This window comes from Primulina eburnea, chromosome 4 (assembly GCF_022965805.1).
Source record: "Primulina eburnea isolate SZY01 chromosome 4, ASM2296580v1, whole genome shotgun sequence".
Taxonomy (NCBI): domain Eukaryota; kingdom Viridiplantae; phylum Streptophyta; class Magnoliopsida; order Lamiales; family Gesneriaceae; genus Primulina; species Primulina eburnea.
Genome location: NC_133104.1, coordinates 44,917,777 through 44,942,291, shown reverse-complemented (window position 1 = coordinate 44,942,291; position 24,515 = coordinate 44,917,777). Strand labels below are relative to the sequence as shown.

Sequence of the window (24,515 nt, the reverse complement as noted above, 5' to 3'; positions counted from 1 at the left end):
TTGAATTAGAAATAATGACCTTCTAATAATTAGCTTAAGTTTCATAGATTATCAGATCACATATATTTTCTGAAGAAAACAAATTCCAAAGTATTCTTCCATGGATTTGATAAATTTCACTTTTTGTTGAGAGCTGACACACTCTCGTGTCCCCTGATTAAAAATGAACCGGCTCAATCTTTATTCAATGATTTAATTTCAGATATCCCCAATTCCATAGATAAATGGAAAAATACCTCTAATTATAAAAAGTGAGAATGTGGTATTTCTAACTCACTCCCTCACCCACTTTACAGAGGCGATTAAGAAACAACACTTGTAAATCCCTGCAGCAAAGTAGTATCAAAACTTATCATAATAATAAAAGGAAAGGATAGAAAATGTACAGGGCCAGCACAAGAAACAACACCACAGTTTGCATTGGTTCCCTTGTTTAATCATATTCAGGATTCTCCATACTGCTTCTCCATGATGATGCACCCAAGCTTTGTGTACAGAGCTTGCTGTTCCTCGAACGTAAGGTTCATCAATATCTACACCAAATCAAAAACATTTCTCATAATCATAATACATAAATTATTAGATCACATGATGAATGGTTGCTGATATTTTTACCTGGTCCATGATCATCTCAATTGATAGACTTTGAGGCACAACAAATGAGTGGAGATAAATATATGCAAAGACAGCCATCACCATCTGCACGTAGGTGAGTATATTAACCACAGAACAAACAAAATTTGGTAAAATACTATGATTCAGTGAATTACGGGCCAGAAGAGTAAGTAAAATGTTGAACTATTTCTCATTTAGTAGCACCACTGTCCGACATCAATTTATGAGAAGAAATTGAAAATGTTACACAATGAGTTCTACTAACTTAGGCTAATTATTTTTATGAAGCAGGAAAGAATGCACCAGTGGATGCTAGCAGAGTCTAAATCTTGCTTGCATGGGCACATGAAACCAAGGTGCGGTGTGATAGGACCATCGTCGTTAGTTTCTGACAAAGCAATACAATGACATGGCAAGAAGCCAAGAAGTGATAAAAAATGCAGCGCTACAAATCCTAGTTCCATAAAGAGGTACCATATCAAGGAAAAGGTGAACAAGAAGTTGCCATCTTCCTAAGTTACAGGGCATTAAGAACTTTCCAGCCCATCATAAGAGATAAGTATGAAACATTTTTACATCTAAAGGCAAAGAAACAGATGTATGTGACTGAACTGGCTTTTAATTGTTACTATAATCATTTTGTCCCCTCCTATCTCGTAAGATGGTCAAAATAATTAAATGAATACATGAACACATAAACACATCAAAGTTCCAGGCCAGGTAGAATGTAAACATGCATGACTAAGTGTGCGTAAAATCTGGTAGAAAACTTCCTATAAATTTTAGAAAAGGATGGATAAGGTTTCCAAAGGTGAATACATGAGATAAAAAGGATAGGGAAATGGATCAAACTTAAGCTCTAATACATTCCCCTTGGTACAAGGGAAAATAAAAGTACCAATGCAACAGTAAAAGCAAGCCTAAATTGAGATTATGTAAAGCAACCGTCAGTTTTTGTGATAATATCAGTAATTTGTCTTAAGCTTACCTGGCAATCCATCCTATCTGTGATCCCACCATGGCCAGGAATGCTATCACCAAAATCCTGTGACACAGAAAATATATATATAAAGATCGGGTACATTACAAATTTTAGCATTTAGAAAAGGAATGTTCCGCATTTATCAAACCTTGATCTTGAAAGCCCTTTTAAAGCCACTGGCAAAAAATCCACCAAATGGTGCTATAATCGACGCAAAAAGACCGAGACAAAGTGCATGCCACTGTACAGGAAAAATTGAAATCTCTCTCCAAGGAAACTGGAAATAATTGACGTGTGTAGCAGCTCATTAGTATCATATTCACCTTTCACGTCTAAAATTGGAAGGATAGAACATAAAATAAAAACAAAATGGTAAAAGATAGCTAACTGATTCAATTAAAAAACACTGGCAGCCAGCAATTTACAAGAAGTTTGACATGAGCCATTGTTAACTGCAAGAGGGACAATTTCTCCCAGGTCACTAGATTTATACCAAAATCAGACATAAACTTACCCATTCAGGAAACCACTCCGGGATAGTAAAATCTTCAGGTGTAAACAATGAACCTGGATCGCAATGAAGCCAGCCAGTTGATAAATCCTACACCATTCAGTCAATACAAAGTTTAAACTTCTAGAAAACTGATAAGTAAAGTTTGAAAATACAGAAGATCGAATGTAAGCTAGAAACAACCTTTCTAGGGCACGTCAACCACTGAAAGCGGCCCAATAAGTTTGCAAGCTGAAAACAATTTCAAATTTAACTAAATATATAACCACAAAATTTTAAAAATGACAGGCCAAGATTGACCCGTAAAGCAAAATACTCCATAAAACCTCCATCACTATATCAAAGATTTTCCATAATCTCAATTGTCTCCAAATAACTGGATGATTTCCTACCACAAAAGCAGAGATCATGGTGGTAATAGATGCCCCAATGAAGCCCTCCCACGTTTTCTTTGGTGACAACTTGATCAAAGGAGTTCTCCCGAAGAAGAACCCAAAAAAGTAAGCACCGATATCGTTGATAACAATAAGGGATGCTGGAAGAAGGAACCTGCATTGATGCCAATTGTGTTGGAAATTTTATAGAAGTTAATTTAATCAGCAAAATTGTGTCTGTTAATTAGTATAGGGTATTTATAAGGCTCGGAATCCAAGTATCTGAGCTACTAAAATATTGAAGTCCTCAAGATGTAAAAGATCAAGCATACAAAAAATGAGTGCGTACTAAACGGTCATAAAACAAGACGTTTCTAAAAAATTCTGTTAACTGAGCGAGACAACTGAAATATAGTAAAGTACATAATACATGATCTGGCTGAAATCTATCGGAGTCATTATAACAACACAAATCATTATGTCTAATGAGAGAAAACCATCGACCACTAATTATCACCCATGGCGTTCAACTGTAAACAAGATTATATGAAAACTGAAGTTGTGTTACCAGAAAATCCCTTCAAAAATATTCGCCACTGTAAAAGCCGACTGAGTGAAAACCACAATCAAAATCATGTGTGTCCAAGCATATTGGCCAAATTGATACTTGTACATCTTTTTCTTTAGAGTAAGAATGAACCACATGAAACCTGATGTCACAAAAGAAAAAAAATTTAGTTTCGTATTGACAGCTAAAACAGTCTGTCATCACGGCTGAAATGACACATGTTCTGAATATAATGACAAAAAAAAATCAATTTGATGCACACAAGCAAAATATAATATATTAGAAGAATAAACGAAAAATTAGATATATCAGATCATACAACAGTAGAGTGCAAGGTCAAGTTTGTACCAACCAGCAATATACAAAAAATAGCAGGTGACCATATGATACTTAATAAATCTGCTGACGAGCTTATACAAAACTTTGTCTGTAGTGACAGTATTCACAAGCCTTTGACTCAGAATCCGGCCATAAAAATATAGCATTGCAGTGAAGAAGAAGTACCTGAAAACAGAGGAACGTTAAACACTAGGAAAATCCATAATAAAACTGCAGAAAATCTTTGTTAATTACAAAATAAATGTCAGTCCACGAGGAAAATAAAGATACTGATTTAGCAAGTGATGAAAGTGGAGCCAAACACATTAAGAGAATTTGAGGTAATTAAAAGCATGGGCACTAATAAGGTGCCTGGACTGGAATTGAAAAAATATACAGCAAAACCTTCAGGATTTTCATTCTTTGATAAAAAGCTTACAGAATTAAATGTGGAGAATCCTTCTTGAAGCAATAAATTTAAGAAGAACTACCAAAATGGTGTCAATAACTCCAAGTTATGGAAACATTAACTTGCACGGTTTTAATAATGAAATGATATCACGAGGAAGAAAGAAGATCTTGAAGACAAACAGATCTGGAACAACCCACCAATTTAAGAGCCTGAAACCAGGAAGGCGTCTGTCTTCATGTGCTCTTCTAAGTAAATGGAACAGCTCCTTTGCCATAACTATTGTATAACCACGACCATGGCCCAGATATAAAGGTGGCCCATATATATTACAAAGACAAATCCTCCAATCATCCAGACAGAAGAGTATGTGCGGATTAACATCGACTTGTACTTGTTATTATCATTAACAAGTAAATGGCTTCCATTTTCTTTATCGACTTCTGGAGGGACCTGGAATTTTAGAAAGGAGAAGACAAAGAAATAAGAAATTTGAAATTTATATGTTTCAAATACAGGTAATCTTACCAGATTCAAGAAGAGGATAAAATTAAAAAAACAACTCTCTCACCATATCTATTTAACATAATTCAGCACGATACAAAAAGCTGATTCCCAAAAAGATCACCAACCTCATTTGAACCTCTTCGCCGACGTCTTGCCGTAGACATGCTAGTTGTTGAGGGGCCACCAGAACCGGAATCCTTTTGCATCTTCTCTCTAAGATTTGAACTCCACTAAAAATTCACATAAATATATTGATCCTGATGAACCATATGAGAAATCAAAACCAACCACCACAAAATTTAGCCCCACTTGAACGTTGAGCAGCTGCAATAAAAATAACCAAAGTCATGTGAGAAAATGGTCCTCACCCTTATTTATCTCACCTTAAACACTTGAATTCAAAGAATAACATAAAAAAATAAGGAAGATCAGCAAACAATCGCAAATATAAACTTCTAGTGACATTTATTCTGATGTTCATTTTCATAATTTTCCTTCACTTCTTAATTCTTAACTCCTATCATATTCAGGCAACCATAAAATCAAACAAATACTGAATATTAAGTTTAGGAACAAAAACAAAAAATACAGGAGAAGCTCCAAAAAAAGTCATAAACTTCAAAACATATTCTTAGCCATACATAGAACATCAACGCTAACAAAAAAAAAACAAAATGAAATATGATAGATATTGCCTATCAACTCTTCAAGTACCAAAAATAATGATGGAAAAAAAATTCTTAAAAACAATACTAATGAAACATATATTCACACATAAACATGATTCGAATACGGCATACACACAAAATTAATTTCTTTACAGCAATCGTGTAGCAATTAAGAATTAAAACAGCTGAAAAATGGCATCTTGGTAAGAAAAATTCAAAGTTGAACCAAATCCACAATAAAGAAACAACAATTCACAAAACCTGTGAAAAAGAATTCACCAGAGGCCAATAGGAATCGAGGAGCATGCATTATATGTAAAAAAAAACCGTACGAGAAAACCAACCGAGAACGAAGATACTCCAATATTAAGGCGACATGCGTCAATGATAGATGAAAAGAGCGAGAGAGATCTGGCCTTTGCTCAGTGTGTAGTGTGTTGGGATTCGAAGTTCGCTTTGGTTCGATTTTTTAAAAGATTTGAGGTCAAAAGGGTATCGGGATTATTACCATTTAATTTCTCCCGATTCAGTCCAAAGAAAATATCGGGGTTAAAGTGATGGGCTAATTAAAATTTTAATTTTCTATGTGGCACAATTTAGATGTGTACTGTAGTGGATTATTGGAACCAATCATATTAAATTTAATTGTCAAACACTCATTTATTATCTTTTTTTTTTTTGAGAGAAACATACTCAATCTATTATAGAAATATGATCAGAACAAGTCCATATCGGGGTGTGAAGGGCATCCACAAAGTTTGGTGCCTCATCCCAAAGACAAAGATTAGCATAATACACTGCATTCTTAGCTAAAGTATGAGATAACTCATTCGCTATTCGTCGCACAAACCGCACTGTGTGCTCCGGCATGTCAAACACTCATTTATTATCACTCTTAAACCATAGGCAATAAAATAAAATAAGAAAAAACAAAACCATTCATTGTATATTTTTTCCCAAATATCGTATTTGATACACATATATTAACTTATATTAATATGAAAACTGATATATAGGAATTAGGATGGTTTGGGAACACCTTTATAGCTGGAGAATCTAAGGTAGAAAAGGTAAAGGGCGTAAAGTGGAAAAAGACAGCGGAGACCGAGAGTGAGCATCTTAGCTTTTTCAATCTACATATAGAATAATTGGATGCAGCTTGTGTGAAACTTTATATTCTGAATCTCTATTAAATTAGGAGTTATCAATTTCAGCAGACAAACGAGAGAAATTAAAGAGTTCGACCTTCAGAATAAACAATGTTAACCAGAACACATTTAATGGCAACGACAAGCGGCGGAACCAAGACTTGGAGGGGTGGGAAGGATCAAAATGAATCCAGTGATGTGCACAATGGAGGATCCGGTTTGCGATATGTATTCTGCGAATAATTGTTTGCACTCACATTTACAAAATTTATCAAAAGAAACAAAAAAAAATGCTCGCCTAGTAGGTGTATAGAAGAGAAGTGGCATCCTAAGAAATGGGTCCAAGATAATCACCATACGAGGTAACAACAGCACCACAAATCAGACCACCATGCCTTTGTCAAGCTTGATCGACTCCTCGTTTCTGAAGAAAGGATTCTTCCCAGGGATGTACTCGAAACCACCCATTTTTTGGTGAGACGTGTAAACTTTCTCGGTCAGTTCGCACTGCAAGTAAACACCGTGTTTCATGATTTTGTGCATAGTGCCTTCCAAGACCTCTCCGGGGAAAATCTTGAAGGTTATGCAGCTGAAGTGGAAATATGAAATCACCAGAGTGCTGCCTAGCAATTCCATGTCTGATTTGGTCTTATAGTTGTCAGAGCAATGAAATAACTGAGGTCTTTAGACGCCTTCTTGATGGAAAAGTCATTCATGAACTGAATCAGAATGGCCCTTTGAAGCATGCATCATTCCTTTAAAGTCCAGATCTCAGCCCGAATCACGACATTCCATGACAATTGAGATTTTAGATACGGATATCACATACCATGTGTAGAACATGTTGGAGAAAATTCAGAATTGTCATCAAGCCATATGGCTACATAATAGTATACGTTGTTATCCATTTTGTAATTCTACCAAATCAACGTAAGAATTCAAACTAAAGGGTTTTGAATGCCCAACAAACTACAGAATAATAAAGATGAAGAGATGATAAAAGAAAAAATAAATAGAGAATGAAAAAATGATGAAAACAAATTTCAGCTCCATATATACATGAGAAAGAAGTTTCTTAATGTGTCAAACAAACCTGGTTAGAAGAAGAATATAGCGAGCTATGCCTATCAATGTAATCTCTGCAAGACCCCTCTTTGAACCCTGCCCTCACTGTTTTTCCATGTGTTGGAAGTTCAAACCAACATTGAAAGGGTTCTGTTTAATTTCGACTATTTTGATAGCATTTAATTTGAAAGAAAGTTTAATCAAATAATTTCAAAAAAAAAAAAACTCACTATATGTTAAAAACTTATGCCACTTTAGGTTTAAGAATATATTAGTTGAATTAAGCTAGAAGAACCAACTCAATTTTCAATTACAAAATAAGATGACGAGGCAGGAAGCATTCCTTTCCTCATACCAACGAATTTCCCCTAAATCGACTCCTTACCTACCATTTGGCTGCAAATATTCTCCCTGTTTCTTTACCTGATGACTTGATAGCACACACCAAACTTGACACAACTGCCTTCACTTCTTATTTGGAAGCCTGCAAGATTAGTTGAATATAAAAAACCAGGTGCAGACGGCATGGTGTGTTCAAGAAACAGAAATTTCGTACCTAAAACAACTCATTAGATGATATTATTGTGCAAGGTCATGGTGAAATTGTTAATATTCGACATCAAGTTTGTTTTCTTGCCAGAGGATCAAAACGAACATAACTTATGATATATTTTGGTGTCATCCATTATTCATTAACAATGGCAGGGAGAACATCACTTATCTTTACAACAAAAATGGTCTTTCACAGATTAAGAAATTTTCATAGCATTTATATGGAGCAGAGAATGGTGCTACCCAGTTAAAAGATTGTGGACTAATTCTCCCGTCATCTTTTAGAACCAAGAAAAACGTCTCATGAGCTTTCCTTCCTTCTGTAAACTCTTTACAAGCATTTCTTCGGCAGCAGCATCAGTCATAAATCCGGTATTCCTCATGTCCCCAAAAGCCCTCAAAGCGAGAATAGCTCTTCCACATTGCAATAAGCGAATATGAATATCTTGTACATGTAAGCTTCAGGCTCCAAGTCACTCTGTACGTACCATCCCAAAAAGTCGTTGCACTGTCTTAATGTCTCCTTCAAGTGCATAATGATGCATCAACCCAGAAAAGGTCTGTAAATCTGGGAATATCCCATGCATAATCATCTCCTCAATTACATCCATGGCTTCAGTGTTCATCTGATACTTTGCCAATGTCCTCAAGAGAGATGAACAAAGAACCAGCTGACTGTTTTGTGACAAAGGAACACAAATGGTCTCAGCATTGTGGAAAATGTTTAACCAGCATCACCCTTTCTGGAAAACCCATAGAAATCAATAACTAATCTAATTGTGCTGAACGACAATCTCATACCCTCCTTTTTCATCTTAAACAAGAGTTGATCAACCGGTTGGACACAACCATGGCGAGCCAACTTTGTAATCATCCTCGATATCGTGTAAACCTCGTGAACATATCCAGGCTGATGAGCATCCCAACAGAAGAATGGCCACGCTGTTTCAGGTGAACTAAAATTTCTGATTACCTTGCAGACTAATCGATTAGTCCACACAAAGTTTGCATCTTGCAATACAGACACCTCTTCAGAGCCCCGTTGCTACAAGGCACTTGCCAAAGCAGCTAGGTCCAACCACGGTTTCAATTGAAATTCAGCCATCTTGTCCTGATTAACACTACCAGAACCCTCATCCTCATCATCAATATCATCCTCATGACTAATTACTGAATAACCTATGCTTTTAATCCTCTCATCTGGAATCATTTCCAGAAGTTATTCCTCCTTGTCATCAACATAGCCAGACTCCTTCATTTTCTGCAAAGACGATACCATTGCTCGGCTAGGCAATATGCCATCAGCTTGCATCTCGTGAAGCAAAATCTTGGCAGTTTCTAACTGGTCAGTGCGAGTGAAAACCTCCACCAGAGTAGAATACTGCTTTAAAGTAGGCCTCATTGGCAGCAGTATCTGAAAAATCTTAAATGCTGAATCTAAATACCCAAACCTAACTAGATGCTCTACGATAACTGCTTATGTTCTGCAATTAGGAAGCGCCCCTTCCTCAACCATCCTACATAACAGCATCACAGCCTCTGAATCCAAACCCTTCTCAACAAAAGTTTAATTACAAGATTATATGACTCAGTACAAGGATTGCTTATCTAAGGTGGCTCTCCACTCCTCCCACACACCTCATCAAGATTACCTGAAGCCGCATACCATCTCATGCGATCCAGTGAAACTGATGGGAAACACGTTAACGAACTTTCCTGAATTCATAGCATCAACCAATGCTCGAAGTTGGCCTGTTTGACCGATTTTTCAAGAATCTTGGCCAATGCATGAAGGGTATGTTTCGTATGGGTGAAATGTGCTCCCTGAAAAAACAAAGAGAAAAGATATTTAGTGTGCTAGTGGAAATAAGAAAACGGAGCAAAAGTCATATTAAAACTTTTTAAATACCAAAAAACAACAAAACAAGAAAGAAATAGAAAATGGAGAAAATAAAATATAATGATATCAATAATTATAATGAAACATAAAGATGAAGAGCAGAGAAAAAGCCTAAATAAAGGGGCATAAAACCCCAGAAAACACACACAAACACAGTGGCGAGCGCACAATCAGAAAAAATAAGGGTACAAAACACACACACACACACACACAAAATGAAGGCCAGCTAAATGAAGTAAATATAGACAGGTGAAATCCAGAAGATGACAAAAACAACAAACCCAATTCTATGTAAAAAAAAGGAATATAAGAAAGATTCAGTCTTGCTCTATTTCTGAAGCAATCACACGAAGGCAGCAGAAATTTATTCGTAGTAACTGATGACAGAAAATTTAGCTCCATAAAACTGAAAATAGATACATATGCATTATAAGTTAAGATAGATCCAAAGACTTGACGCAACAAAAACTGGTTAAATATATAACGCAGCTAGCATCTTTGCAAGTCTTCTCTTTAAACCCTTAAACACTTGCTGGGTAGGTCATCTCACCATAATCTTTGTGGTGTGACGATGTTGGTGGTAGTTTTTGCACCCCAAAATACAAAGTTTGTGGCCAGTAACATTCTAACCCATTACTCAAATCTTACACTAAAAATATATTGCCTAAATAGTCTTTGTGATGATTAGTACAAATAACAATTAATTGTAATTGAATATTAGTATTAAATTTAAATTTTGGTGTTTTGGTTTATTTAGAATGATATTTACAAAACATTTAATGTTTGACATTAATTTGATTTTAAAATATTTAAATACATATTAGAATATATAAAAAAAAATTAAAAAAAATATTAAATCAAATTATTCTTTATTTTTTATTTATTTATTTAATTTTTTCTTATTATTTATTAAATCAAATTATTCTTTAATTATTATTTATAAATCATTATATCTAATTATTAAAATAATATATTAATATTAAATTATTATTTAAATAATATTTATAATTTTTAATATAAATATTTATAATAAATAAAAACAAAAAAAATAAAAAAAATTAAAGAGCTCTGCGCCAAATTGACGCAGAGCTCTCCTCTGCGCCAAATTTGGCGCAGAGGAGATGGAGCTGCGCTATTTTGGCAAAATAGCGCAGCTCCATTGGGGAAGAAACCCTGCGCCAAAATGGCGTAAAACGCCATTTTGGCGCAGGGTTGGAGATACCCTAAGTGCGCTCGAGGTTCTTTGGTGTGTGCAAACAGAGAAGGTCGCTCTGCTTTTTTTCCCCCCAAATTACCAATTTGTGCCGGAAAGTTCGGAAACTATGAAAAACTCATATGATTTAGGTGAAAGACATTTTGTCGGTTAGTTCGATTATGGGTGTGTGGGCAGTGCCCACACCCTATATGAGTGATTGAGATTCCATCTCATAGGGAAAAAAAAATTAAAAAAAAATAAAATTGGGCCAGAAAAAATTCTGGCCCTTGGATGTACCCTACAGGCAGTGTCTGCAGGGGTAGGATGAAATAATCCCATTTGGTCCTTGCAATTCAACTTCTGATTTTCGCGAGCATTTAATTAAATTAATCCGAAAACAAAATATTAGCCTAATTGGGATTAAAATTTTATTAACTGAATTACGTTTTGAGGGTACTCTCAGATAATAAATTTTCAAAATCAATTATGTGTGGGTCCAATGTAAATATAATATTTATGCTTGTTCATGTATCTCATTTCTCCTTGTGTAGAAATAATTTTGTTTTCCTATTTGTTTCAACAAAAGATATAAATTTCGAAATTGAAACGGTTTTGGTTAGAACTTAGAAACATGGGAGAAATTTTATTAAAATTAAAATTAATGCAATACACGTTAATTTTTAAAATAAATTACATTATATTATTTATAAAATTAAAATGGGTAAATATAGTAATAAAATATAAATAAACAAAAACAATGACTTTTCACGTACCAGCATACTTTTAAACTATATTTAAAAGAACAATACTTTTCAAAATTTTCGATTATAACCAAAAAAATCAAATAATAAATAGATCGATTTGGAATAAATGATTTAGGATAAAGGGTGAAACAATAATAACATACAAAAGATTAATCATAACAGATATGCAAGTATGCGACAAGTTATAAACAAAAACCGCGATCACAAACAGAACACTTGCTTCTTTTCTAGTTTGCTTATATATTTCTTTTAAAAGAAGATATAACGAATGCCAAAAATATCAGGAATCCTCCTGAAATATTAGAAATGTAAAATAACATGCAAAAGATAATCGAATTTTCTTTTAGAAAAAAAAATCGAATTCAAAACTCCTTTTCCAAATTATCCGAAACCAATTTTCAACAGACGGGAGTCAAGATGTAGAAGTCACAAGTCTCAACAAACACTCGAACAGCTTCGATAAAACACTAAAGAGAAACAAAAATTCAGAAACAACCACATTCGTTCCCCTTCATATCCCTCCTTGGATTGCAGGTTAGAATAATCAAGTGGCGGGAATGAGGAAGAGTTGGCCCCAACATAATATGTCTTCTTGGTTTGAGGGCAGAATTTTTTTACTTGAGAGGAATAAACCTTGAAGAGTGTGTAGCACCAATACCAGGTCTTCCGTGCTTGACTGGCTTGTATGAGATCGAGAACTCAGCAAGATAGTGGCCAATCATTTCGGGTTTGATTTCAACTGGGTTAAAGGTTTTGCCATTGTAGACACCAAGGACACTTCCAATCATCTCAGGAACGATGATCATGTTTCGCAGGTGGGTTCGAACAAGAGCTGGTTTCTCACCTGGTGGGGCCTCACGTTTCTAAACAAATACCATATGCTCACATCAGTTCAACATAACCACGAGTATGCAAGCACAGAATGAATGATAGGAAAACTATTTATTCCAATTTAATCAAAAATAAATAAATTTTGCAATCCAGAAACTGCTAGAGGCACAAAAATTCAGTGATGTGACTATGTGAGTGGATCAAGTGGAAAACTTATGTATAAACACACTTGAGTGAAACAACATTAACAACTTGAGTGAAAAACGTACCTCGAGAAATTGCATAAAAAGGTGAATTATAATGATGAGTTGAAAATTTGGAATACTTACAGCCTTGCGCAGCTTCTTGATCAAAGCCATTGGCTTCCTCTTCAGACCCCTCTGGAACCTGCCCATTTCATCATTCAGGTAAGGATAGGATCAAATCTTAAATGGCAAATAAAATGTGCTGAAACAAACATAACCAAAGTATCATTTCACAATACATGCATCCAAACACAAGCGGTGATAAAGAAACAAATTTTCAAGGGAAACACACTTTTCAGTTGAAATCATCCACAACAAATCAATGCAGTATCATATTATAACACACCTCAAACGTGGTTAGTCGGACACTGTTCGTGGTTACAACATAAAAAATGTCATGAAAGGGACCAGCTCACAAGAACAAAGCTTCATAAATCAAAAACTGACAAGATAAAAAAATACATGAGCAGCATGCAGGAGCAGCCTAATTGTATCTTCGCACTAATAGACAAAGTTAAACCACGAACGAGAAAAACACTAAGCATCCACTAACGACAACAAAAGATATTACAGATTCCTTAGCTGTTATACCGTACGATTCATGTTCTTCAATTAATCAACGATTCACTAAATCATAAAAGACAGATAATCAAACCTCAATAGGATAACGAAAATAAAAGAAAAACCATAATACCTTCTTCTGGCACGAGCATTGAAGAGTTTGACGAGCTCATCAGTGGACATATCAAGGAGGGCATCCAGATCCACACCTCTGAAGCTAAACTTCTTGAACGTCCTCTTCTTCGGCTGCCCGGCCGCCACTTCTGTCTCGACGTCAGCCTGCACAACACACAACATATACACATAATAATAGAATCACGCACATTGGGAGTTCCGAGAGTGTAGAAGATGGAACAAACTAGTTACCATGGTTGTTGATTGAATTGGCGTGATGCTGTTGAATTGAGAAGAAGCTCCGCCGCTAGGGTTTTGCAAGCAGGATGGAGGATGAGAATCGATTAGTAGAGGGAGTTATCTAATTGGTCCTGAGCCCAAAACGAAGAGGGCTAAAGGGCCGAATGTTTTGTCAAAAGCCCGATAAATATTGGCTTCCGGGATATTTCGTTAAATTTTATTTAACTGCCTGGTTATATTTTTTTAAAAATGAAATCTGCTGTGAATAAAAATCGGTTTTTTTTGGTAGTTCGAAAAAATGAAAATAGAAAAAACTGAGGTGTAAGAAAAAAAATGATCTGGAAAAAATATATTTTATAAAAAAATTGAAAAATAGACTCGAGAATTTTCATTTTCTAATAATGTTTTCCTGGAATATAAGCAAACATTGTTGTATTTCACCTCATGTACTCTTTTAAATATATAAGCATAATTTATGTCTATGTATACAATACACATATATATGCAATACTTGTGTATAATATTTTATAAATAAATAATAAATTTGGTTTCTAAAAATTAAAAAACGGAAAAATGCTCTCTCAAGAGGAGGCGGACCTCCTTGAACGAAGCACCAAGAAATCGAAGCATTCTTTGGAGGAGAACCAAATGCAGAGATCGTACGAAGATGCGATAATGGAAAATGTCCAGCCAAATATCCATATGATAAACCAAGAGAATCCAATTAGCAATGATACGAGAGCCAGAATCTCATTTAAGGATACTCTCCTGGGAAAGGATAAAACCAGGGACATGGCCATTTATCGTGAGGAAGAAGGCGTCGTCTCAGATGACGATGACAGTGAAGAGGAAGTGGAAGATGAAGGGTGCCCAAAGATTAAAGTCTCAAGGGAGGAGAAAGCTCGACTACGTAGGCCATGGCGCAAAACATTAATAGTCAAAGTGCTGGGAAGAACAATCGGATACAATTATTTGTTTCGAAGGATTAAAGCATTATGGAGACCTAAGGCTGCTATTGAGATGGTCGCTATTGAGAATGACTACTACATAGTCAGGTTTGCCTCGGTTGATGATTATGAATTTGCAAAGTATGAAGGACCGTGGATGATAATGGATCACTACTTGATTACAAAGGAATGGTCTCCCAATTTCAATCCCCTTGCTGACAACACAGAGAAATTACTTGCATGGGTACGATTTCCATGCCTTCCTATCGAGTATTATGATCAAGAATTTCTGATGAAAGTGGGAAGCAAAATCGGCAGACCGATCAAAATAGACCAGGCCACTAGTCTAATCTCAAGGGGTAAGTTCGCTAGAATTTGCGTTGAAGTTGACATAACTAAGCCTCTATTGGCTAAATTCAAAATTAGAAGAAGAATCATGAAAATCGAATATGAGGGTCTGCACTTGATTTGCTTTAATTGTGGAATCCATGGCCACCACAAAGAAAAATGCCCAGATTTATTTGGCGACGAAGAACATGGCGAGTTGCCGGAACAGAAGAGGAAAGACTCCGGTGAAAAGCTGACGGAAACGAATGCTCACACAGCGGAAATTAAGGAGAAATTTGGTGCATGGATGGTGGTCAGGCGAAATACGCGCAGTTTTGGAAAAAAATATGATAAAAAATATACGAATTTCGGAAATCTCGATAATAGAAAGATATGGGCGAATAAAGGAGAAATTACACCAAAAGAGCATAAATCTGGTTTTGATTCCTTGCCTTTGGAGGTGGGGGATGACACAGCAATGGACCCACTTTTAGAAGAGGGGGAGCAAACAAAAATGGGCCCAACGAAGCATAAAGGATTAGAGGGTAAAGGGAGAAGGCCCAACGTGCAAGTAAATTATAAAGATCTGGACAATATGGAATTTGACATGGCAAACTCGAAAGAGGTGGTGAATCAGAGCCATACAAGCTACGTTGACAGAGAAAAGCTCCATGACAGAACAAAATCGAAACAAGCGGCGGCAGCAGAAGAACATACACTCATCAGGGGCACTCAAGGTGGGAAAATTATAGAAAGAAGAGTGATTAAAAATACACAAACACCAGATGCTATGGAAAACTGTAGCATTTTTGAGACATCAGTTGGGAAAGAGCACCATCAAGACCCTCCAGATTTCAATGGAGACAAGGATACGAGAATGGAAGAAAAGTCTTTAAATTGTATGGATGAAGTGGTCATGGAGACTCCTTTGGATGGTCTCCAAGACCATAGATGGTCACAATGATCAAATTTGTATTGAGGTATCATTACACCACCTGTGGTGTCTTTCTTTTAATAGTCCTTATGAATATTATGGTTTGGAATTGTCAAGGCGCAGCCTCGAAACCTACCAGGAGAGTCATTAAGGATTTGAGAAGAAAATTCAAGCCGAGTGTGTTAGGCCTGCTCGAACCCCGTGTTTCTGGCTTACAAGCTGATGAAATTTGTAAGAAAATGGGTTTCGAGAATTGGGCTAGAGTGGAATCTGTTGGTTTTAGCGGTGGTATTTGGGTGTTCTGGGAAGCAAATATATGTGTGAATATAGTTTACACCCACCCTCAATTCATCTTATTCCAGGTAATGGTTGACGATCAATATCCGTGGCTCCTATCAATCGTGTACGGCAGCCCCAACGCCATCCTTAGAAAGAAATTATGGCAGGACCTTACTGCTGAAAATTTGAACATTGAAGGACCTTGGTGCTCAGTAGGAGACTACAACTCAGTGATCTCCGATGATGAGGTTTCCTCAAGAAAAAGATCAGCACACCATAGAAGCACAGACTTTTCCAACTGGATCTTTAACCAAGCAATGATAGACATGGGGTTTGAGGGAGCGAAATTCACCTGGAGACAGGGTTTAACCCCTGCAAATTATAAGGGATCCAGGTTAGACAGAGGTGTTTGTAATATGGAGTGGAAGGAGATGTTCCCTGAAGCCAAGATTGAGCACCTTCCAATTATTCAATCAGATCATGCTCCTTTACTTATTAAGCTTAAGGCAGAGAAAAGCTCACAAAACAGGGGACTATTCAGATTTCAATCAGCTTGGCTCACTCATGAGGATTTCTCGACAACTATTGCGAAAGAGTGGGACGACAAGAAAAATCTTGAAGATAATATAGTAAAATGGCACAGGTTATGTCAGACTGGAATAGATCTACTTTTGGCAACATTCATATTAAAAAGAGGAAGCTAATTTCAAGGATCATGGGCATCCAGAGAATTTTAGCTATTTCTCCGAGGGGAGGGCTGCTCAAGCTTGAGAATAAACTTAAAAAAGAGCTTGACGTGGTACTAGAACAGGAAGAACTGCTCTGGTACCAAAAATCCAGGGAAGATTGGATTGTATCAAGAGATAGAAACACTAAATACTATCATGCCTCCACCGTTGTAAGACGCAGTAATAATAAGATTGGCGCACTTAAGGATGAGAATGGTCAATGGATTACAGAGGAAGAGAATGTTAGAATGCTTGCACAAACGTACTTTACATCCCTATTTCAAGCAAGTCCGAGCGAAGATCCTTTCTCTTTGCAAAGAGGACTTTTCCCTACGGTGGAAGAATCAAAGCTGAATTATATCCATGGTAAGTTCTCTACTGATGAAATAAAGCAAGCACTCTTTGATATGTCTCCATTTAAAGCACCGGGCCCGGATGGCCTACATGCTGGCTTTTACCAAAACATGTGGTCTGTGGTGGGTCCTTCCATATGTGATTTGGCTTTCAGGTTCTTTGAGACAGGATGTATTCCCCAAGGCATAAATGATACCATATTAACGTTGATTCCAAAGGTCCAGCATCCAGAGATGATAACACAATTCCGACCAATTAGCTTATGTAATGTTAGCTATAAAATTCTCACCAAAGCAATGACGAATAGGCTCAAAGGAATTATGCCTGATATCATTGGCCACTTTCAGAGCAGCTTTGTACCAGGAAGACAAATCACAGACAATATATTGATATACCAAGAGATCTTGCACTCAATGAGGAAGAAGAATGGGAAAAAAGGGTATATGGCAATAAAAATAGATCTCGAAAAAGCGTATGATAGACTTTCCTGGGATTTCATCCGAGAAACACTCATGGACGTAGGCCTAAACCAAGATTGGACAAGAAATATCATGAGCTGTATCGAATCGAGCAGATTTTCAATAAATTGGAACGGGGAGCAACTTGATTGGTTCAGACCTACAAGGGGAATTAGACAAGGTGATTCAATGTCTCCATACATTTTTGTTTTGTGTATTGAGAGGCTAAGTCATATAATTTGTCAAGCAGTGAACTCAGGGAAGTGGAAACCAATCAAACTTTCAAGAAACGGGCCGCCTCTTTCGCATCTTTTCTTTGCGGATGATATGGTGCTATTTGCGGAGGCTTCAAATGAACAGATACAAGTTATTCTTGAATGCATGAATAAGTTCTGCACAGGATCAGGACAAAGAATAAACCGTCAGAAATCACAAATCTACGTTTCTAGAAATGTCGATATCACCTTGGCAAATTCTATATCAACCTTTGCTGGTATTCCTCTAACAAATGACTTGGACAGGTATCTTGGTGTTCCATCGATTCATGAGAGAGTGAAAGGAAGCCTTTTCAAGCAAGTTTTGGAAAAAGTAAAGGCGAGATTAGAGGGCTGGAAAACAAAATACCTAAGCCTAGCAGGGAGACAAGTTCTTATACAATCAGTGCTAAATGCTATTCCAGTTTTCACTATGCAAACATGCTTTTTACCAAAAGGCATTTGTTCGGAATTAGAGAAAATCATCAGAAGTTTTCTATGGGGGGGAAAAATTGGAGAAAGGAAATGCCATATGGTGAAATGGGATCAAGTGACTAAATCAAAGAGTAATGGTGGTTTGGGTATAAGAAAATTAACCAACATGAATTTAGCATTCATGACTAAGCTGGGCTGGAGACTTTTAGAGGAAAAAGACAGCCTTTGGACGAAAGTTTTGAAAGGTAAATATATGCGCAATGGAAATAATCCGAACAATATCATAGCAAAACATGGCGCATCAAATGCCTGGCAAGGGATATCCAAAATTAGTACAGTGCTGGAAAACGGTAGAAAAATGGCTGCTAGAAATGGGAAGTCTACTTGTTTCTGGACGGATAGATGGCTAATTCAGGAACCTTTGCAAAATGTATTGCTCAAGAACATTGCAGAAATGGATCAGACCAAGAAAATAAATGCTTATTGGATAAGTGGTGAAGGGTGGGACTGGAAAGCAATAGAAGGACTCTTGCCAATTGATGTCCAAAACAAATTGGCGGCTTACATCCTTTTGGACGATGATAATGCTGAGGACATTAGCTGCTGGGGAAGAACTAGCAATGGCTTATTCACAGTAAAGTCAGCTTATGAGATGGTTGCTGATTCCGTTGACAACAGACAAGAAAACAAGTGGAAAACCATATGGAACCTTCAGGTCCCAAACCGAGTTCGAGCTTTTGTATGGCTAGTTGTTCTCAGAAAGATCATGAGCAATGAAGAACGAGTCAAACGAGGATTTACTACAGAGGGTCACTGTCCTTTATGTACAGAAGAAATTGAAGATGTAGACCACATTTTCAGAAAATGCAAAGAGGCAAAAGGGATTTGGAGAGAGCTACTTGCCAAAAGCAAGAATAAAGATAATTTAAGACTCCCTTTTGATGATTGGATGTGGTCGAACCTAGCTAAAGCCACACAGAAAGATACTGATTTCCACTGGAACAGTATGTTTGCAATTGCAATTTGGTGGATTTGGAAATGGAGGAATGACTATGTGTTTAAGAATAAGAAGATGGATGTCAAGATGAAGACAAAGTGGATAAAGGACCAGTATCTGGAAGTGCAAGCAGCCTTTTTAACAAAAAGAGTTATACCTCATAACAAAATTGCACATGAATATCGAAGAATCAGGTGGATACCTCCACCAAATGATTGGTGTGCTTTAAATGTTGATGGAAGTGTCAAATTTCAGGGTAAACAGGCAGGTGGAGGTGGGATCTTAAGGAAGTCAAACGGGGAATGGATTACGGGATTCATTTACAATATAGGCATCTGTACCATTGAGGAAGCAGAATTATGGGCAATTTATAAAGGCTTGGAACTAACTTGGAAGCTGGGATATAAAAAAGTAGAGCTTGGAATAGACTCAGAGGTTGCTGTAAAGTGGCTACATGGAGAAGGGATGCCATGCTCTTCACTTTATAATTTGATCTTCAAATGTAAAAATCTACTAGATAGGGAGTGGGAAGTCAAAGCATTGCATATCTACAGGGAACAAAACAGAGCAGCAGATTTCTTGGCTTCGACATCACATCACACAATTATGACAGAGGCTGGAAAGAAATTGAAGTCCCTTCGACAAGATTGAAAGAGATAATAGAAGAAGACAAGCTCGGTGTGAGTGTCGGTAGGAGAGTGCCAATTAGTTAGGCACTTTCTTTTGGGTGTCCCCCTCCCCTTTGATCAAAAAAAAATATTTTATAAATAAATAATGTTTAAAGAACTATTAACTTTTATGTTTTCCAAAATAAAAAGAGTAATTTAGACACATTGCTATATAGTATATATACATGGTTACTGTTATAAGGCATGTTTCCCAATATTTTGTACTACTTTTTAGATAAATTTATTCGAATAAGATAATTTTTTTTATTTTTACTTTTCTGAATTATAAGTGAATTCATCTGATTAAAATAATTTTTTTTTGCACATAAATTTTGATAAAATAAAAATTGTTTAATATCTTAGTGAATTTTATTAAGATTGGGTTTTTTAATATTTAAATTTTGTACATGTTTATGAAATTCCTTGGTCTTGTTTTCGCTAGTCAAATGTTCTCCAAGATACGTATTATATAAAATATAATAACATATGATATTACCTGAATGATGAAATGGGCAGGTTCCTACTAGAAAAATTCAAAGTGGTTAAAATTTACGATTAATTAATTTTATAATTATTTTCCAATGTTTTCCTCTCCATTTAATTAAATAATAATAACGATCCAATATTCAAACATTCCGTGTCTTTGAATTGGACTAAAGACTTTGTTATATACCAAAGCTTTGATTTCTACGTTCCGAGTCCAAAGCACCAACATGTGTTTCTTGATTATTAGTAATTTTGCACACACATGGTGTGTGAAAAATAATGAATAATGTAAATTTATATATATCCATACCACATCGGAATTTATCTATAATTCACAATCGGAAAAAAATTAAAAAAAATATCATCGGAATTTATCTACAATTCACAATCGGAAAAAAAAATTATTACTAAAAATTTTATGTATTAGAAAGAAATAAAATAAAAAATTATAGATATCCAGACCACATCAAATATTTTCCCCGGTCGTAATAGATAGATATATAAGGTCAGGCATGACGATCATGTTAATCAAACTATTAATTAGCATGATGTCAGCTAAGTAAGAATTCAAACTGTACATTGAATGTCTTCTATTGTATGTCTTGGTAAACATAATTTCTACACTCTTATCAATTGGTTTGTAACTTCGGATCGGAGCTATGATTTATGGTGTAAATATTGATCGATAATATTAATCCTCCATAAACTTTTTATTCTAAAGATATAGATTATGACTCACAAAAGCATTAATTGTCTTTGACAATGTTCAAATCGCTACCAGTTATATATAATTGGTAACGCGTAGCCAACCAAACCAATACTACCTCGTCCAAGTGACGAAGTCAATAAGAATTTTTAAAAATATATAGAAAATTGATTCAACAAAAAATAAAGTTTGAACTTCGAATTCGGGTATAAATATATCCACCAAACCAACAACTCCCTTATTCTTGCTGCGACAAACATAGAAAACTGCTTGGTGTGGCGATCAAAATTCACAAGAAAAATGGTTTCATTCAAAACAAAAGTGTTTGTAATCCTTCAAATATTATTCTGTATAGCGGCATCTTTACACCAAGTAGATGCTGGGAGACCTTTGGGCTTGGAGGAAAGGCTAAGGAAACAAGCTACCTTACTCGCGTCTCTTCCACGAGGTCCGGTGCCACCATCTGCGGGTTCTCCGTGCACTTACATCCCTGGTCAGGGTAACGGCGGCAGTTGCCCTTTGAATGAAAAACACTTTGCTGGTGGCCGTGCCGTCCGTGCGTGGCCAGCTTGGGCTTCCGTAAATCTTGGGTTGAGATCTTTTTGAATTTAACAAATGGCGAAGCTTGACAAACAGAGGGTTTTGTGGTTGCCAGATTAAGCTAATTCCGTCGACAAGATTTTATTTTTGTTTTATGATTCTTTTTAATTTTTTCATTTAATTTTTTCATTTGTCTTTAGTTTGTAGCATGCAAACCGACAACTTTTTGGTTTCTTGTTAATAAAGAGATATTAGTTAGTTGAACTTTTGAAGTGATCATCAAAAGTAAATGTTAAAGTAACAAAATTCCAATGTAAATGATCTATTATATATTTTAATAAATTGTATTGCCATATATATATATATATATATATATATATATATATATATATATATATATATATATATATATATATATATTCGATTTCCAATTCAGCTAATTGATTTCTTCCCAATAAAACATGCAAATAATATAATAATTTTATATCTGAAGTATCGAAACAACTAAAGTATGTTTCCAGTTATACATATTCATGATGTCGCTGTGATGTGCTCGATCCGGTGCTTTCATATTACCCGTGCAATTTTTAAGGACAATTTATCCTAAAAATTATCTGTACATAATGGTTTCTCAAAGTTTGGTTTTGATGTAATAATTTTCATTTTATTTTATTTTTGTTTTGGTTCTATTTTGTCTGAGTGTCGAGTGTCGACGTAGCATTGAAAAAATATTCCAAAATAACCTGAAATTAATAGTTAATGCATCAAAACAAATGGACAAGCCTACGACCCAAAACTGAACAAGTCGATAAACAAAAAAATATTTTTAAGATAAAAACATAAATTATTAATACTTAATGCAGTTATAATTTTTTTATATATCGATGTTATCTTCCTTTCATTAAGATTAAATTAATATGATAAAAGCATTAATCGATCATTTCATATTTAAAGATATTTTGCTCATACAAGGTGCGTATATATGTGTATATATATATATATATATATATATATATATATATATATATATATATATATACACACTATTATTTTAAGTATGAGGCCTTAATAATAACCACTCTACGAGGACACCAACTTTCTTTCATGTTTTACCCTTTTTATTTTTTTATATTTACTATTTACTATTTTATTATAGTTGAGCCCCTAATAATAACTGTTCTATGAGGACACCAACTTTCTTTTCTATTTTACCCTTTCTCATTTTTTATGTTATATTTTTTCTTAACAAATAATATTATATTCACCGTCATAAGGAACTACTCACATGAAAAATAATATTATTTCTTCTCCAAACTAGCCACCGTGAAAAATAAACTCTCTTCTTTATGTTGTGACGTCATTATGTAATAATATCATGAATATTTAATATATTAGCCACATGTATTCAGGACACACGCAACACACGTGTGCCTATATATAATGTTTCCTCTCAAGCAAGCTGAAGTTGGCGGTCAAGAATGGAGTTTGAATGGTTCCTTGTTCATATATATTCCATTAGTTTTTTCGATCGGGTCAAGTCATTATGATTTCGTCGCAGGAAGTATACATAGTGGGTCAAAGTCAAACGTTAATCCCTTGTTTAGTTGTTTTCAATTTAGTTTTTCATTTTTCTTTTGTTTTTTAGTCGATTTTGAAATTTCTGACTAAATAATTTCGATTTATATTGCATGACACAAGCAAACGCCATTTTGTGCAAAAAAGGTTGACTATAGAAATTTGTTGTAACCGATTTTTAGAAATAGTGAATATTTGGGATTTAATGATTCAATTTGGTTTAGTGTTAAGGTGTGAAATAGATATTATAAAATGTGCAAATTTGTGGTGGTTGATTATACTCTTTTTTTTAACTAATTTAAAACATTCAGAAGGGAGATTTTTTTTACACTTATTCCTTTACCAAATATGAAAAAAGTTTTACATAATTAAATTTCTTCATACCTTTCATATATTATTTTTAATACAAATAAACTAACGTGTGTGCATCGACCACCTGTTTATTGACTTTGAAAAATTACTATCTTGAAATTGTCGTGTTTATTATATTATATCAAAACTTTGAAATTTAAATCAAACTAAATATTTTAATGCGCCAAATTGAAATTTATTTCTGTAGAATAATTATGAAATAAATTGATCTCAAATAAAATAAGCCTCGTATAAAATACATATGACATTAATATATGTTTGATCCACGGATTTTTTTATAGTTTATTGAATATACATTTTTTTGCATAGACCCTGGAGCGGTGTGCCGGGGCCGTTTAACACGTGCATTATACTGACTAATTGATATATACAGTAGGCCTAATTGACAAATGATTCACATCGTGCAATATTTCTTTGTTGGATCCTAAGTCCAAAACATTGTCAGAACGAACACGCAATTTCGCCTAATTAGCATGCGACATGTATTACTAACATTGCATGAATTGTTAATATAAATGCATAAATAGTCTAGTTTTTTTCCTCGTCAAAATAACAGCAACGGAGTCAAACAGGACTTTAAAAAAAATAGTTGTCTTATTGTGTATTTTCTATTTTTATCAAGTTATTATTTAATCCATGATTTTAATATATATATATATATAAATTTGTATTCTATCAATTTTAGTTTTTTTTTTTACAAGAGTGTAAAGGTATCAGATATTTGGGTATTGTGCAATGTCATTTCGACAATTTTCAATGTCACGTCATCATTTTTCAGTGCTACATCAATATTTCGGAGAGAGAAATAAAATTGAAAAATTAAAATTAGTAGGCTAAAATAGTAAATAATCCGACAACATGACAAAAAATAAAAAGATGCAAAATATA

The 24,515-nt window shown here is 35.1% G+C and overlaps 2 protein-coding genes and 2 pseudogenes across 2 annotated transcripts; 1 reads left to right on the top strand and 3 right to left on the bottom strand.

Annotated features, from left to right (window-relative positions):
• Positions 1–217: 217 nt before the first annotated feature.
• LOC140829501 (phosphatidate cytidylyltransferase 1-like) lies at positions 218–5,499 on the bottom strand (annotated as a pseudogene).
• Positions 5,500–6,214: 715 nt separating this feature from the next.
• Positions 6,215–10,817, bottom strand: LOC140830359 (pentatricopeptide repeat-containing protein At5g66631-like; annotated as a pseudogene).
• A 1,086-nt stretch (positions 10,818–11,903) lies between these two features.
• LOC140829500 (small ribosomal subunit protein uS19-like) lies at positions 11,904–13,731 on the bottom strand. The gene is made up of 4 exons (XM_073192771.1): positions 13,580–13,731; positions 13,347–13,492; positions 12,737–12,794; positions 11,904–12,439 (listed from the first exon to the last, which is right to left on the bottom strand). Exons 1-4 carry the CDS (start codon positions 13,580–13,582, stop codon positions 12,191–12,193), a joined length of 456 nt encoding a protein of 151 aa, XP_073048872.1. The 5' UTR covers positions 13,583–13,731; the 3' UTR covers positions 11,904–12,190.
• A 2,142-nt stretch (positions 13,732–15,873) lies between these two features.
• Positions 15,874–16,758, top strand: LOC140830358 (uncharacterized). Its single transcript, XM_073193629.1, has one exon. It carries the CDS (start codon positions 15,874–15,876, stop codon positions 16,756–16,758), a length of 885 nt encoding a protein of 294 aa, XP_073049730.1.
• The last annotated feature ends 7,757 nt before the right edge of the window (positions 16,759–24,515 follow it).